At 37.9% G+C, this 15466-nt stretch overlaps 2 protein-coding genes and 1 long non-coding RNA gene across 4 annotated transcripts in view; 2 read left to right on the top strand and 1 right to left on the bottom strand.

The window, feature by feature from the left end:
- PRSS12 (serine protease 12) overlaps positions 1-361 on the bottom strand; it is a 42719-nt gene extending 42358 nt beyond the window's left edge. For both annotated transcript variants that reach the window (XM_026848039.1, XM_026848040.1), the window contains exon 1: positions 42-361. In XM_026848039.1, the coding sequence (XP_026703840.1) occupies positions 42-336 (295 nt within the window). In that variant the 5' untranslated portion in view covers positions 337-361. The remainder of the gene's footprint in view (positions 1-41) is intronic.
- LOC113479763 overlaps positions 1-14758 on the top strand; it is a 28878-nt gene extending 14120 nt beyond the window's left edge. The window contains exons 5-6 of the long non-coding RNA XR_003398334.1: positions 1328-1424; positions 13236-14758. This is a non-coding gene — a long non-coding RNA (uncharacterized LOC113479763). The remainder of the gene's footprint in view (positions 1-1327; positions 1425-13235) is intronic.
- Positions 14759-14986: 228 nt separating this feature from the next.
- Positions 14987-15466, top strand: part of METTL14 (methyltransferase like 14) — a 21885-nt gene continuing 21405 nt past the window's right edge. Inside the window, exon 1 of the mRNA XM_026848041.1 lies at positions 14987-15231. Within this exon, the coding sequence (XP_026703842.1) occupies positions 15211-15231 (21 nt within the window). The 5' untranslated portion in view covers positions 14987-15210. The remainder of the gene's footprint in view (positions 15232-15466) is intronic.

Here is a 15466-nt window from a genome sequence, read left to right as displayed (position 1 = left end):
CTTCTCTCTCTAGCACTGGGGGCTCCCCTACCAGGCACCACCTTCCGCGGCCGGGGCTCCCCCGACCCCCCCGACAGCCCCACAGAGAGCACAGGGAGCCCGGGCAAAGCCCGGCCCGGGGTCGGGGCTCCGGGGAGAGAGGGACAAAACGGACCCGCGCGGCGGCTGGGGGGGCAGAGGATGGAGAGAGCCCCAGACGCGTCTGCGGGAAACAAAGGGGCTGGAAACAAACGCCGTGAAATGTCTTCGAGGGTTTAGCTTTATCCCAGCCCCATGTGCTCTGAATAGTAATCTGCTTATTCCCAGCCCCTGCGGAGTTCTGCGTGACCTGATCATCTCCGATTCCCTTTTTCTACCAGGATGGCTGTCAGTTTTGCCGCTTTGACGCATATTGTTCTGTTGGTAGTTTGGGTTAGATACTATCTTTTAATTTACCGCTGGTTTTCATCTATGCTGTTCATATTTTGCGAAGCCCAACAAACACCCTCTATTTGGCAATTTGTCTGTAGCGTGAATCCGTGGATTCACCTCTCCATAGGATCTTTTTTCCTCTCTAATTTTTGGACTGAAAAGTGTTAACCTGGCTTCTGGCTGAGCACGACAGTATTTCCACAACCTTGGTTGTGACTAGAGTTTGAAAGAGAGACTGTGCTTTCTGCTTTCCACGCAGGATCCCAGGGATCTCCAGCAAACAGTGACCTGCCTTTAGAAGCCTCCAAGGGCTGTTCAGAAGGTGCAAAATGCAACTTTACCCATTTAACCCTTTATTTAAGAACGAAAAGAGCTCCACTGCTGAGGAAAAGCAGGTCTTCCAGTGTTTGGTGTTACACCTGTATTCATTTTAGCTCTGCTCACCTGTGATTCTTATTGCAACATTACAGTTAGTATTTTAATCACAAAATTAAAGAATACTCTGCTGGGGCTTCTACAGCAACATGATAACTGTGCCATCACATGTGTTGTTGCACTTCTCTGTGGATATAAGCACACAGATTGGGTTTTTTCCTTCTGAGGTTTCTTCTGGGACTATGTATATGCATTAGTTTAGAAACGGTCAGGACTGGCAAGAGTTTAATTTGCTTTCAGAATTTTTGAATATATGCAAGATGTTAGCCTGAAAGCAGCTCATTATGGCCATTTTAAAACTGTCTGAGAATTTGTTGCTGTCATGACAAGTTGGTTGCTTTTATCCTTTGAAAGGACCGGTTAAAAGCATGTTCAGCCTAGCTGTTTAAGGCTTCCTTCATTGCCTAGTAAACACTTTTTGGCATCACAGTAACAGCAATATTTTATTTTCCCTGACCTAAGCTCTTTTTCCCCCCTCTAGCCTGGAAGAGGAAGGGCTCTGCTGATCAGCACAGGAGGAAGAGAACAGATGAGTATGATGAATCTTGCAAAACACTTCAGGCAAAGCTTTGAGCCTGGTACTTATTCATGTATTCTGATTACACTTGTCTCCCCTAGGTGTGTGGGCCAGCAGGAATCTTAGATGCAGTGAACTTTCTTTGCCTATGTAGGGTAGAGGTGTTTGTGCTTCAGGTTGCAAAATGTACCAAGCAGGAGGTGGGGGAAAGAGGGGGGTTACACGGGGAAAAAGGATTGGAAGTAACTACAATTATAAAAGAAGCATCCAGAAGAAAAAAGCAATTGTCATAATGATTCCCTCCCAAGACAGGGTTCAGGTTTAATTGAACGATCCACGCGTACAGATTCACTCTTAAACATTTTCATTTTTATCATGATTGTCATTTTTGATGTAACCATATAAGGAGAATGAGCCTTAATTGGTTTTAATAACTTTAAATTAGCTTTCGCTATGATGTGAAGTCTGTTAATGCTGCTGTTAGAATTTACAGATTAAGGACTTGGTCTGGCTTCAATTCAAGACATTGATAATAGTTTCACTGTAAGTAGGAGAGGCCCTGTTCTAAAAAATACTGGAACTGGGGAAATTTGCTTTTCCAGCTTTGCCCTTTGGTTGCAGCTTCTGTCTTGGTTAGAGCATTTACGAGTGTCTCCCCCATATGGTTTCTCTTGTGTTTGAACTGCATGAGCGCATGTTGCAGTTTTTCCTCTGGCTGTGGCACTTACAGGTGCCACGTATAAAAACACCCTCATCTGCTTGACTACTTTTGTTATGCTTGTAAGAAGCTCATTATTTATGTGATTTCTACCTCTGTCACATTTCTCACAATCGGTCAAAAGTTACTGGGAAGAGCAAAGACAAAGCAACGGTTACATGGACAGACAGTGCATTTTTGAGAACCCTGATTCTTTTGGACATCACACTTGAAATAACAGTAGGAGTTACAAGTGTGCCTAAAATGGAACTGCACTATGCCTTAAGGGTGGACTTTACCATCACACGTTTATAAACAAGAAACAAAGGCTTATTACTCTGATACAGCTGATAGAGCTTTAAAAAAGATGCCAAATATGAGATGTTCTTAGTGCATTTCGTTGCCTTAAAAAGTTTTGTCTCTGCTGTACAAAACTATTGAAAACTCATTCACAAATTGAATTAGAAATGAAAAGGAAAGAAAAAAACTGTGTTTGCTCAATTAGGAAAATAAGCAAGTAGATCTCTGGAAACCTCAGAAGGTGTCGGTGGATCTGGGCATTGCACACAACTTTGATTCTGAAATTACAGTATCCAACTTTTCAGAAAAAAAATCGTCACAAAATGTTGAGAAAATAATAAATCTTTGGAAACTGTGCTACTTAGATTCCCACAGCAGCACTGTGGGATTTAAAGTTAGTAATCTGTGTTTAACAAAGCCTGCATTTTTATATGAAAAGAAAGGCTTGTTTTGGTCTTTCTAGATTGGTAGAGAAAATAATCTGTTAAAATGACATTACAGTGGGTGAACTGGCTCCAGCAGAAGTACATAGCAATTCTTCCTTTTGCAAAACATTTTCGATAACTTATCTTAGAATTTAGTTCGTACCTCTTACACACAGAAGGAGTACCTATTGACAGTGGTCCCATGGAATTCCATGGAACGATGCTCATGGTCAAAGTTAGCAAATCTGTGCTGTGTATCTGAAAACTTCCATGAGAGCAGTTGTAGGAGATCATCTGCTAGAATAGGTCTTAATTTCTGTACAATTCCGCAGGGTTGGCTGCTTTTGTCTCTCCTGATATTTGACTGCCCCAATACCAAACTGTTGATAAAACAAATAATAATAAATAATTCATAGGTATGGACTGATCTGACCACTGCAAACCACCACACCTCTACACCCCCCACTGTGTTTTTGTGCACAGATTCCTCAGGTTACCCAAGAAATGGAAATATTAGTAATACTCAAATAATACAGCAGCAGCATGGGTTCTTCATATATGCAAGTCTTAAAAGCAAACTTACACAAGAGCTTCCTTTATCCTAATAGCTTTCTAAAAGGACTTGACAGTTGTTCCCTGTCGCTGGCTCTGCTTCTGCATGAACTATATGAGGGTGCATGTTATTAGAGGACTAATTTTCAATAAATGGTTCTTGTGAACAGGTGAAGGTATCTGATCTGTGGGTTATACATGCAAAAATAGTAGTCTTGCATTTCAGAAACATTTAATACCTAGCAATTAAAATTCAGCTTGAAAAAATCTGTCTTGATTCTGCTCCCCTTTAAATCAATAGCAAAATTCACTGATTAGCCTCTTCCTGTATTCAGTAAAGCTGCTACCTTTATTTTCGAGTAGCTCGTACAGTGTGCTCTCAGCACAGATTTTAGAGAAGCTGAGCACTTCCAGCTGTTGGTGGAATTCCGTTAAAATACCGTTGACAAGTGAAGGGCTGAGCCAGTCCCATCTTATTGCCACTGATAACCCTAAGCTAGGGTATTCTCTCCTGCATTCTCTTCTGACCAGGTTAGAGTCAAACAGCAATGTAGGTGTGACAGATCAGAGCACGGCTTGGCTTCAGGCAAGGCGATATATGAGAAATTCCCCCAGGAAATAAGTACAGGGCGGAGAGAATGTAGATAAACAGCCAGGCACAACACATTGTAATGAAACTATTTTCAAACTATCCAGATAATAATTTCTTACTATCATTTCTTCCCATAATCAAGTATGCTGGGGCCAATAAATTAACCTCTGCAATCAATGGAGAAACTTAGGCACATGGTCTAATGGGCACCAAGTGAGATCTAACAGCATCAGACAGGGGCTGAACCCAGGACTCGGAGGAGAGGCAGCAAGGCTTCACACAAAGGAGGTTTCCGTGTGCACAGTGGGCCGTAGAATGGGTGCCGTAATGAGTCAACATTTTTAGGTTATAAATCAGCGCTCTTATAAAATAATTTTATTCATTAATCTCATTCTTTTTAACAACCACGGGCAGCAGAAATTTGAAATCCTGCCAAGTCTGACTCAAAATTCATTTGAGTTTGTGCCTATATGGCAGAGAATAGGCCTTTTGTCTGTAATTATATATAAGCACCATAGGGTGACCCTGCATTACACAGGATGTAACTGAACAGCCTGTAATTGATGAGGTTTCCATTACCACATAACACAGTGCACACAGTAATGAGATCATAGGAAAACCTGTTTTAAAGTGTTAAGTACTTTCTTGTACAACAAGCTGAGTTCATATTATAAGGCAATAAGAAACCCGATTTCCTGGAACAAGGCAATAAGAAACTTGATTTCCTGGAACAATTCAATACATCGGTGCATATGTGCCTAACACAGGGTTATACGAACATGATGAAATAAATGCATTTAAAAAATGAAAGGTAAACTGAATCATACAAAACTGGTGGGCACTTTTTGTTTAATATAGTAAATGGAAGAAAACGCTGTTTCAACTGAGTTAGTTTTGACATATCCAACGGAACTATTCAGCACTTAAAAACTATCACAGTTTTGTACAGGAAAAAAAAAAAAAAAGGGATTTTTGAATAACAATGGAATGCGGAGATATTTGTTTGAAAAATATTTTTGTAAGAACAAAAAAAAAGCCCTGCATTCAGTAAAGGTTCTGATTCTGCAAGCATGTATACTCAGTATGTACACATCGGCATACTGTGATGTCTCCATGTGTAAAGTAGGTTACGTGAGTACTGCGTGTAGAACTCTGGAAGACTGGACACATGGTTTGCTCATGCTGTTGCTACTATTTCAGCAGCACCTGGGAGCATACAAGCACTACAACATACAGGCTTGTTCATGCAGTTGCAATGTGATGGTGTGTGAGGCTGCGCTGTGTATTGTTTCCATGAGCAACCTCCAAGCACTCCTTTATGTGCCTTCCCAGAAGGACCATTTAGCAGATCCCAGGCGTGCAATGCGATGTGGCTGAGTGTGAGAGTAGGAGTGCTCCAGCACGACTGTGTAAATACAGCAGCGGTGCTGCTTTATTTCCTGATGCTTAGAATAAGGAGTGAATGTGGCATCACGTATGTTGCAGTCTGTTAACTAGGTGAAAGGTGAGTTTGTGAAGCCGTTCTATAAATAAGCATATTTAAAGAAGCAAGAATATGCCAAAGAGGATATTTTGAGGAAATGGAATGGAAAATGGTATTTGTTAACAAACAATCTTAACAAAGTCTTGCTAGGAAATGGAACTTCAGTTCCGAACCTGACTACCTTGGATATATGTGGTTTTGGTACTTGATTCATTCAGTTCATCCTTTAAGGGAAGCTCTGTACAGGATTCATTGTGTTCATGATAGTGAAACAACCCACTCAAAAGAAAAAAAAAAACCAAACCCCAAACAAAAAAAAACAGTGGGCAGGCTACACCTTTGTAAAAATATTTAACATTTGTGGAAATGTTTAACATTTTGGTTTAGATCTAAGAGAGAAAAGGTGAAAACATTTTTTTAATATCTTCTTCATTATAAAACATACATTTTGGACTCTTTTTCATGTATAAAGTGGCCTTTACAAATCAGCCAACATTAAGTAAGCCTGTCACGGAGCAGGATGAAACCTTATTTATTCAAAACATCCACTGTCAGTGAGGACAACTGGTTCATAGAGCTGAGATATATGACCTTCTACAATTTCCTCTGACATTCATGGTGTAGAAGGTTCCCTGGGGTAAACAATGCTTTATAAATGCAGTTGTTTAAAGAAGTTCTTCTCTCACAAATTATCCAGGTAGTCCTCTTCCAGTTATTTATGTCTGTAATGGTAGCAGGTGTCTTTGTTCAGTTAATCTTCTGAAAACATTTCTTAATAGTATCTATTTCAGAATTTTGCATTTCATTGTTGTGAAGTGTAAGCACAATGAAAAATCACAAACCACAGAAAGATGAGTCAAGCAGGGCTGTGTTTTCATCTCCCATCTAACCCAAGTGTCACCTTATCATTAGCAGTGATGGAATGAGGCATTTCTATTTCCTCTGGGAATTTTTCAGTGTCTTGCACAAAATCCAATAGCAATGTACATACAATGTGTAAATAGGACTTTTTTCTCCAGAAAGGGATGCAGGAATTACTTTAGTGCTGAGCTACATAGGTGCAATGACCCTTCAAGTATTTGATTTATCTTCATTAACATAAGACTCTGTTACTGGGAATGAGAAAGGATAAAGTGAGTTACAGCTGTATTTTTACAGTTATGCTTAATGCAAGTACATATTACACAATTATTAAAATATAACTATAGTTTATTAGAACAGGTAAAATAAGCATAAAAACATGGGAAAAAAATACATACTTGCTGGAGCAGCAATAGTTTTGTCCATGAAGCCTTGTTTAACATATTATAGACTTCGAATTGCTAAATACTTTCGATCTTGAAAAGCAGAAAGCACTTCAGATTAGCACAAACCTTACCATGAGGGCATTTGGTCTACAAATTGAGATGCAAAGCAAGACATGTTCCCTTTTCCATCTTTCCCCTCCTGTATATGTATATAGCTATAATCTGGCCCATATATTTTATTTATTTAACAAAACATTTTGGAGGGAACCCATTTTAAACAAATAAATCCAGTTTATACATTTCTCTATATGCTTCTGTGGTGCACTCCTAAAATATAACCCAATAGATACCACTTTTAAGACATTTTAAAATGTCCCATTAACATAAAAAATACTGCTAAATTATTTTTCAAAAAAACCATATATGAACATGTTTCAATACACATTTTCTCACAGAGGCATGGGCTAATCAAATACAATTTCACTGTCACTTACTGTTATTTAGGTTTGGTCTACGTCCATCTCCAAGTGCTGGACTAATTGACAATGTAAAGAATTTCACAAATTTCCAAAAGTCTGTTTGCATCTATTATTTTTAATCAGTTCACAGAGAGACTTTTAAAAAGATTTCATCATTGTATACAACTGGAGAAGTTTATTATATAAAACTTGAAAACAAAGTCTCACAAAGTTAGACCAAAAAGCAAGAAAGATTTTGCCACTTTTTATTTTCAGTCACAATTCTCTATCAAGATTAAAAAGAGAGACCTGAACTACTGTGGAGATATTTATATGTCCCTTCCGCTAGGTGTTTCATACTCTTGGCTCCCCAGTGAAATAGGTGTTTGGTCAACATTACCCAAATTTAGTCCTACCTCTTTTACCCCCTTTAAAAAAAAAATGCAGCAACTTGAATTTGCTGGATAATACAATTTTATCTATCTTTTTATTTATTTATTTATTTATTTATTTATTTATTAGGAAAAAATCATAGAAGTTGCATTCTCTTAGCATTAATAATAGTTTTGGGTAAGAATATAATTATTGTTTCAAAGAAACACATATTCTTATACTTAATGAAGGGAAAACTAAAAAAAAACAGTTTAAACTTTCTTGACTTAAGGCCACTGGGATTTATAATTACCTGAAGGAACAGAATGTTGTGCTATCAGGAAGAGATTTAAGAAATGTTAATTCTTACCTCATAAGGGTACTGAAGGATCTCTTGGAAGTTATCAGCATGTGTTCATAACACATGATTTTTGTATTTTCTCTTTTGGGGTTGTATTGGAAGCACTAGGACTAATTTTTAAATATTTTTTGTTTTACTTGGAATTTCAATTAGTTGAAAAGTTTAGCTATTATGGAGGGGTGTCTATTGTTGAGTGTTTATAAGCCATGTCCTGTTGGCTGTACTGGTTAATAATTTCATCAAAATCAGTGAGTCTTCTCCTGTTAGTTAATAGATTTTGTGTGTTACAAATAAAAGCATTGGTTTGCCCATATTGTTACCATTTAAAAAAAAATATAAATCTCAGTAGTTCCTAGCTTGCTTCCACAAATACAGAGCTAGAGCAACCATTTCACACATAAAGTGATGCACAAAGATATATTTGCTACTTGTGCCTCCTTTCAACATTTTAGTTGAAATTTTAAAATGCAGTTACATGCGCTTTAAAATAAAGAAGGTGAGGATACCATCTACAATTGGGAGAAGATTCTGTACAACATGGGATCAAAGCTGACTTTGCACTGTTGAACTGTGACTATTGCACTATGAACTATGCAGTTAGAACAACACTGGCATTGTGCAGACCTGTGACAGACATTTGCAGTTAGATCGCCTTCATTACCACAGAATGTGGAAAATGTCTGTCAGGAGTTGTGGGAGGGGCAGGGAGGAAGGGCAACTGATGAAAGCGAGATCCACTGCTATAACTACTGGCAAAACAAAACGTTTTCTTATAATCTTCATTGTTGGCTTAACCATCCCTTATTCTTTCTTGACTTCTGACTGGTGTCCCTTTCTTATCTCTTCTGATCCCTCTTGTCCCATCATAATGATTTCCCCGTTGCTATTTCTTTTATAATCTAATGGTGATGTGGAATTACACATTCCAATTTAACTATTTTCATATTTAGTCATCTTGGTTGGGATAATGATTTGTCAATTTAAAAGTGAAAATTAAAATTAAACCCATTGGATTATGAAAAGCCACAGATTTTTGCTATAGATATAGCTTTACCAAAGATACATAGTGACTTGTCCTGGTTTTGTACTGATCTGCTTAGCATGCCATTATTTTTGTAAATAAACACTGTGTTACAGTACACACTACTTTTTGTACTTTAGACTTTAAACACTTTTACCCAATACATTCTAATAGCATGTAACTAAATCCTGCTAGACCAAATACCCAGTTATATTAACTAGAAGTACTGCTAAGTTTTTTAATCTTAAAATCTCAGAACCTCTCATTGTTTTTTTGTTATGACTCTTCTCCTATTTTGGAAACAGGTCTCGGAGTTTTGCAATTAGTTTCAACAGAACTTTTGTTTGGTCCTTAGAAATCAAGTAATTGCTGCTGGGAGCTGTAGCAGATGGACTTGCAATTTGGATCATGAGTAGTCCATATGTCTACTTTTTTTCCCGTATACATTAGTTTTTCTTCCTTGACCTTTCTTCCGAATTTCCTACAACCCAGGAAAAGTAAAAAGCAGCAGAATAACTTCTTTCTCTAAGACTAAACTACAAGCCATCTTCTGGAGTAACATTTTTCATATTTATTTATTGCCTTCTCTGTACATCTACTGCTTCTGAAGCTGTGATTGCACATTTGCTGCAAAATAATCCAAACTGGGTTAAAAGATCAGCCAGATCTCTTTCTTGCACAACCACAAAGAAAACACAATGGATAATGAATTGGCATGAATGAGAAGTGGGAGATCTAGGAGCTGTTTAGCTTAGCATGCTATATACTTAAACAAGAAAGCATTAAATTGAAAAATGGAGTATTCATAGAAGCCACAGTTAACTGGTAACACTGTTGATAACACTGTAAATGCTCTGGAAAACACGTAAGTAAATGGGAGACTGGGAAAAGAAGGTAGTAAATTCAGAGATACGTTTTTAAATATTCTGTGCAAATAACATGCTGATGCAAAGTACTCCATCTAATTAGCGATAGAAGTATCCAGGATAACATTAAATAATATTGAAAACAAATTTAAAATGGAAAAGTACTGAGTATATGAGGAAAAATATGAGTTTTCTGGAATACAAAGACTTTAGACATATGAGGTTTTCAGTATACAAATATTCTATGCAGTATCATCATTTAGTCACCTTTATTGCTATTTAGTACAAACAAAACAGCTCTGAGACAAAGTAAGGATACTATAATCACATATAATATGCACAAGTAATGTGTTTAAACATAGAAATGTATGGGTTTGTTTTGCAAGCATTATAGGACACAATTTTTGACTGAGATAAAACTGGCAGTATAATTTTAATATCTTGTGAGAGAAACATAGGGAAAGCACGAAAGTGATACATAATATTTTCTGATCTTGGTGCTTATAGAGTTAAGTCAGTGAACACTGAGGTGTATGGAATGTTTCTGTTATTCAAAGTATAACAAATTCACACTTCTTTAACACTTCATTTATAATAATAAAGCCAGCAGATGTCATGTAATTAGATTTGTACTGCCCTTGAGGAGAATGGATCAAATTCAGCTCAGCCCTAGAACAAATAATATCATTGAAGTTCATATAGATACTAGAGATTTGCTCCTGCCTTACTACGGGGGCAGTGTTAAAATGAGAAGGGGGGCCAATCTGGGGGCAGTGTTAAAATGAGAAGGAGTATATACAGGGCTAGATGCAACTTGGTGCCCTCTTCACATTCTATTTTTTGAGGCATATACACAGACGTTTCAGTTAAAAAGCCAGTTATATTTAACACATTCTCTGAACGTGGTGGGAAGCCAGTAATGCTTGATCTTCAAGTGAAGTGGGACTTGGGGGCTCAGGGGACAGGAATTTTTACTAATTTAGGAGGGCAAATGAATTGCCATGATTAACTGAATTTGTCAAAAGGAAATAATGTGTTAATCTCTTTGTTAAAATATGGATGTAACTGTTGGCAAGCTATGTGGATGACTATAGCGTGCAAGGTAGAATCTCTGCAATCGCATATGCCTAGCATCTAATCTTGATAGTGAGAGATATCAAAACACAAGTCATTATAGCTCCAGAAAAAATATATAGTATCCTACAGTAACAAAGATGAGTTAGGTTCATACCGTGCATTGCATTGGCTATTCTGTGTGAATAGTCGCAGTGATTTCAATGGAACTCTTAACGGCGAGTGGGTTTGTGTGAGCTGGGATGGTACAGTACAACTGTCTGTGTCCTCATGAGAGTTAAATGGCCCAGACTGTCTGGAAAACATGGGGCAAATTCTCAGTTCTGAGTTCCACTGCTGCATATGGTTTACCTTAGAGTATATGGACAAGTGGTTAGTGAGTTTCTGCAATAGGTAAAAGAAAAAATGTAAACCAGCTTGCTCTTTTTCCCACCCCAAATAAAAAAGCTAAATCTTAACTTTTGGTCGAGAAATGAACACAATGAATTTGTAGACTAGACTAGACTGCCAGATCAATTCAGGGCTGACCAAAAGTTAAAATCTGTTGCTAACAACAGTCTTTGACCAGAAGTTAGAGCCTGCCTCTTAAACACTGACAGGTGTGGGGCATCGACCACCTCTCTAGGAAGCCTGTTCCAGGCTTTGACCACCCAAAGAAATGCTTCCTAATATCCAGTCTAAATAGCTGTATATAGAATGTCTTGAATTAAGGATATATTCTATATTTTTGGTAGTTTGTGACATTTCTAGAACAAAACATGTTGATCAGAAGAATTTTTAAAAGTGGGAATCATTTTGATTCCCAGCAATTTAACAAATTCAGTGCAAGGTCTTAAAATGCTCTCTTGGCCCAGCCACATTTTTCAGCAAAACCAAGTTCAGTTCAAAAAGCTTCTCTAGCTCTACTCCAATACTGCTGTTCTTCTGGCAATGCTGGATACTGATTGAAGAAACCAGACCAGTATTTTGCTCAGAACATTTAAGAAATGAAATTAGTTTATTCCATGTAGGAGAATTAGAAACATTTTTATAGCTTTTTTAAACACTTGTGTGCAAGTTACTTATTCTTACTGACAAAGTAGAATGAAATATGATACTATGCAAAAGAAAAGCAAATAATCTCTTTCAAAATTCCTTTCAATAGTCACCTATGGGTTAATAAGGAGGCTATGATCAGCTGGTCCAGAGGCAGCAGCTCTTGTGCTGTAAGCTACATCAAGGCTTCATGTCCGTTACAAAGAACATGTACAATAGTGGATCAAATGTCAATGAAATATGATCCAGATCAAGTGTGAAATCACAGCACATGTCTGTCAAATTATGCAGAGTGTATGGTGGTGTGTTTATGAGGGCTCTATTTCAGCTGTATGTTGGCTTACTAAGGACAAGCAGTACTGGCCTAATAAAAACTCTGCTGCTACTAAGATACATCTAGGAGGTTTTTAAACAGCATTTGAACTGCTACAGTGAGTTTGTATAGATTCACAGTTGTAGTGGTTTTGCAATATTAAGTCAGATTTATCATCTTGTAGGGACACAGCCTAAGGCAGAGGTGGAAAAGCATGCACAGCCACAAACACTGGGTGTTGTGGATACTATCACTTACTCAAAATGGGCCCCCAAGCTGAGGTTACCAACTTTTAAAGATAAAGAGGTAGATCTAGGTACTTGACTAAAAGCATGGGAAAAGTGACATGAAATAGGAAGAGTGTTAGTCCATGCTAACCATTTTATATTTGTCTGTTTTAAGAGATAGTTTTATTTCATCTATTTGGTCCACTCAGTCCTTATAAATGATTAATTTATTGAGCATCTAATTGAGTATAATTTAGTTGGAGGTTTGTGATGTAAAGAACAATTAACCTGAGAGAACAGTGATAAATTAAGCAGCTTGGGCCTAATTCACTGTAAGTGTTACAGTAATTCTTACTGTCACAAAATAAGCTACCTGGTTTTTGCTAAATGGAGTAGACTCGAATATATGTCAGAATAAAACAAGTCCCAAATGGGTGTGAAAATCTACCATTATTCCTGTGTTTTATGCTATAAATGATTAAGGTGGCATAGAACGTCTGCTGATTACATATGGAGACAAACAGTTAAAGTTGAAAGTAGATACAAGTATGCTGGAGGACAGGATCTGAATTCAAATTTATTGCAACAGTAGAAATAATTAAAAAGATTGAATGCAGGTCAATAAAGAGAAGTGAAAGGTCACGGACTCAGGAATAAACAGTTAAATTAAAAAAGGATGAGAAAAACAATTAGCTTCATAAATCTGAAGGAAAAAATCTGGATAATGGATCAAAGTTGAAGGCAGTTCAACAAAGTCATTAGTTGCAAAAAAAAGGAAAACTGCACTGAGATCCCTGAACAGGCTGGTAGCCTACAGCACATACTACATCATGTTCGTATTTCACACAGCGTTATAAGGGTTTCGTCTGCAGCTGAATGCCTAGTCTGGGGAATAACCATTCACAGAGGAGTTGACTCAGTGAGATTCCTAGAGTCAGAAGGATCAGAAGGGCAGAGCAGCAAGGTGAAAAGAAATGCCATGGCCGTCTTCCCAGACACTAAGGACTGTTGCAGAGGAGAAGCAAATAGACTTGTGCATGCTCATGGCAAACGGTATGAAATACATTTCTCTTGCTGTCCATATGGAGTAGAGGTTATAAATTCTGGCAACAAGTATTTAGACTGGAGACTAGGAAAAAAAATTGGAATCTAAGTACCATGAAACATAGGCATGGATTGCCCAGGGAGGCTGATGTATTTCCAGCACTGCATATTTCTAGGTTTGACACTACATCAGGGATGACATCAGGATATGAGTCTGAACTAAAGGATTCCTTTTTTTTTTTTTTTTGATGATTCCATGATAAGGTTCAAGGCCACAGAAAATCATGGTGTAATCAAATAGTATCAGTGATTAAACCCAAACCTGTAGATTGGATTATAGTACAGTATATGTGCGTGTGTAGCTCTTGACTCCACACCAGCAGAATTTGGTCTGATACATATCTTAACAGAAAAAAACTGGTCACAGACAGCATACAAGGCTCAGAGAGCCAAAATCACAGCATGCAGAGAGAATAAGAAAGGCAAGGAACATTCTGCAAAAATACAAACTTTATTTGAAACAGTGTATGTATATAGTGTAACATCTTTCATAGCGATTAATGTCTGGAAAGATTATCTTGTCTTAGCAACCAGTTCTAAAAACGGAGTGCAGGCTCACACAAACTTCATCATATCACATCCAGGAGGAAGTGATTTTATTACTGTGCAGGGACTTCTACTGTATTCATTACAGCCAACATCAAAGAAGTGCACAGAACTATGAGATAGCATTTCTTTTTCCATAACATTTCCACAGATAGGACAGTATAACTAGTAATGTATTCCCTAAGGAGATAAAAAAAAAAATCACCTCTTGATATTTTGGGGTTTTAACATTTAAAAGCTCCATCATTTTCTAGGATTTTCTGTCACTGAGAAATGTTAGTAGCTGGAAATAGTTTCTTTCTGCGTTAGTCTGCACTGCTCTAATTTCCTTCTCCTCACGCATCTTTCTCAGTTTTAAGTTTGACCTGGATAATGTCATTAACACATATACCATGTTAAAAAAACCCAGAGAATAACAGCTTGCATCACAAAAAGTGTGATGGTATCTGGCACTAAGATACCAGCAGAGGAACACCATGCTCCAGATAACAGAGAGCTGAATGTCACTTTTCAGCTCTTCTTGTCCACATCTTTGGGTCTGACAATTACAGGAAAAAATGGTTTATTTCAGGAGAGCAAAAATTAGCATTAATTATAACTGCTGAGGTAATTTGCAGTGTTTCTTTATTCTCTTGTTAAGTTTCCTTTTGTGAGGTGCTAGGAGCTGAAGTTTATTGCCCAACTTTTGAATCCAGAATGCAGGCCTTTATTTCAGTCTTCATTCTTGTAGTATGAATCGCTGTCACAGTGAGAATCAGCATGCAATATAAATTACATATATTCAAAGACAGTAAAATATGGGAGGGGGAAATGAGGAAGCAGGAAAGAGACCAAAAATAAGATGAAAAATGCTTTGAAAATTTTGCAAAACTCCCTTAAAATGGAACTTTTTAAACAATCAGAAGGATGTTGGCAAAACATAAAGGTTAACCTACAAATAACCACATTAGGTATTGAAATAGGATATAAAAGGTGTACTAGGGTGAGACATGTAGGAGAGGAGCATTCTGGCCTTGAAAGAGCCACAAAACGGTTGCACGTAAATCTAAGCTATGCGCCTCCAAAACGCAACAAACTGCAGTAAACTGTCCCAGCTGTGAAATACCCTGGAGAACAAGTCTTGCTGAGAAGAGCTCGCCGAAGATTTTGCACAGCTGGTTGTCTGGAGTAAGTGATGAAACGTGTATTGCAATGCGTGAGTGAACATGAATCTAAACATCCTTACTTGAAAACCACTTCAGTGACATTAAAAGAGGGAAGCAGTCCGCTCCGTGACTCCCGAAGGGTCTGGAAATCGGATTTCCATCCGTCCGGAGGCCAAGACGTTACACTTTAGATCGGTTTACCGGTAGGTCAGGTCAGGTCCCGTCCCGAGCCCGACCACGCCGCTCCCCCCGCCTCAGCAGGCCTCGCTGGGAAGGGGAACGCTG

Source organism: Athene cunicularia, assembly GCF_003259725.1.
Source record: "Athene cunicularia isolate RWA chromosome 4 unlocalized genomic scaffold, athCun1 chr4_part2, whole genome shotgun sequence".
NCBI lineage: Eukaryota > Metazoa > Chordata > Aves > Strigiformes > Strigidae > Athene > Athene cunicularia.
The sequence above is the reverse complement of the archived record's forward strand: the minus strand, read 5'-3'. Positions and strand labels throughout refer to the sequence as shown.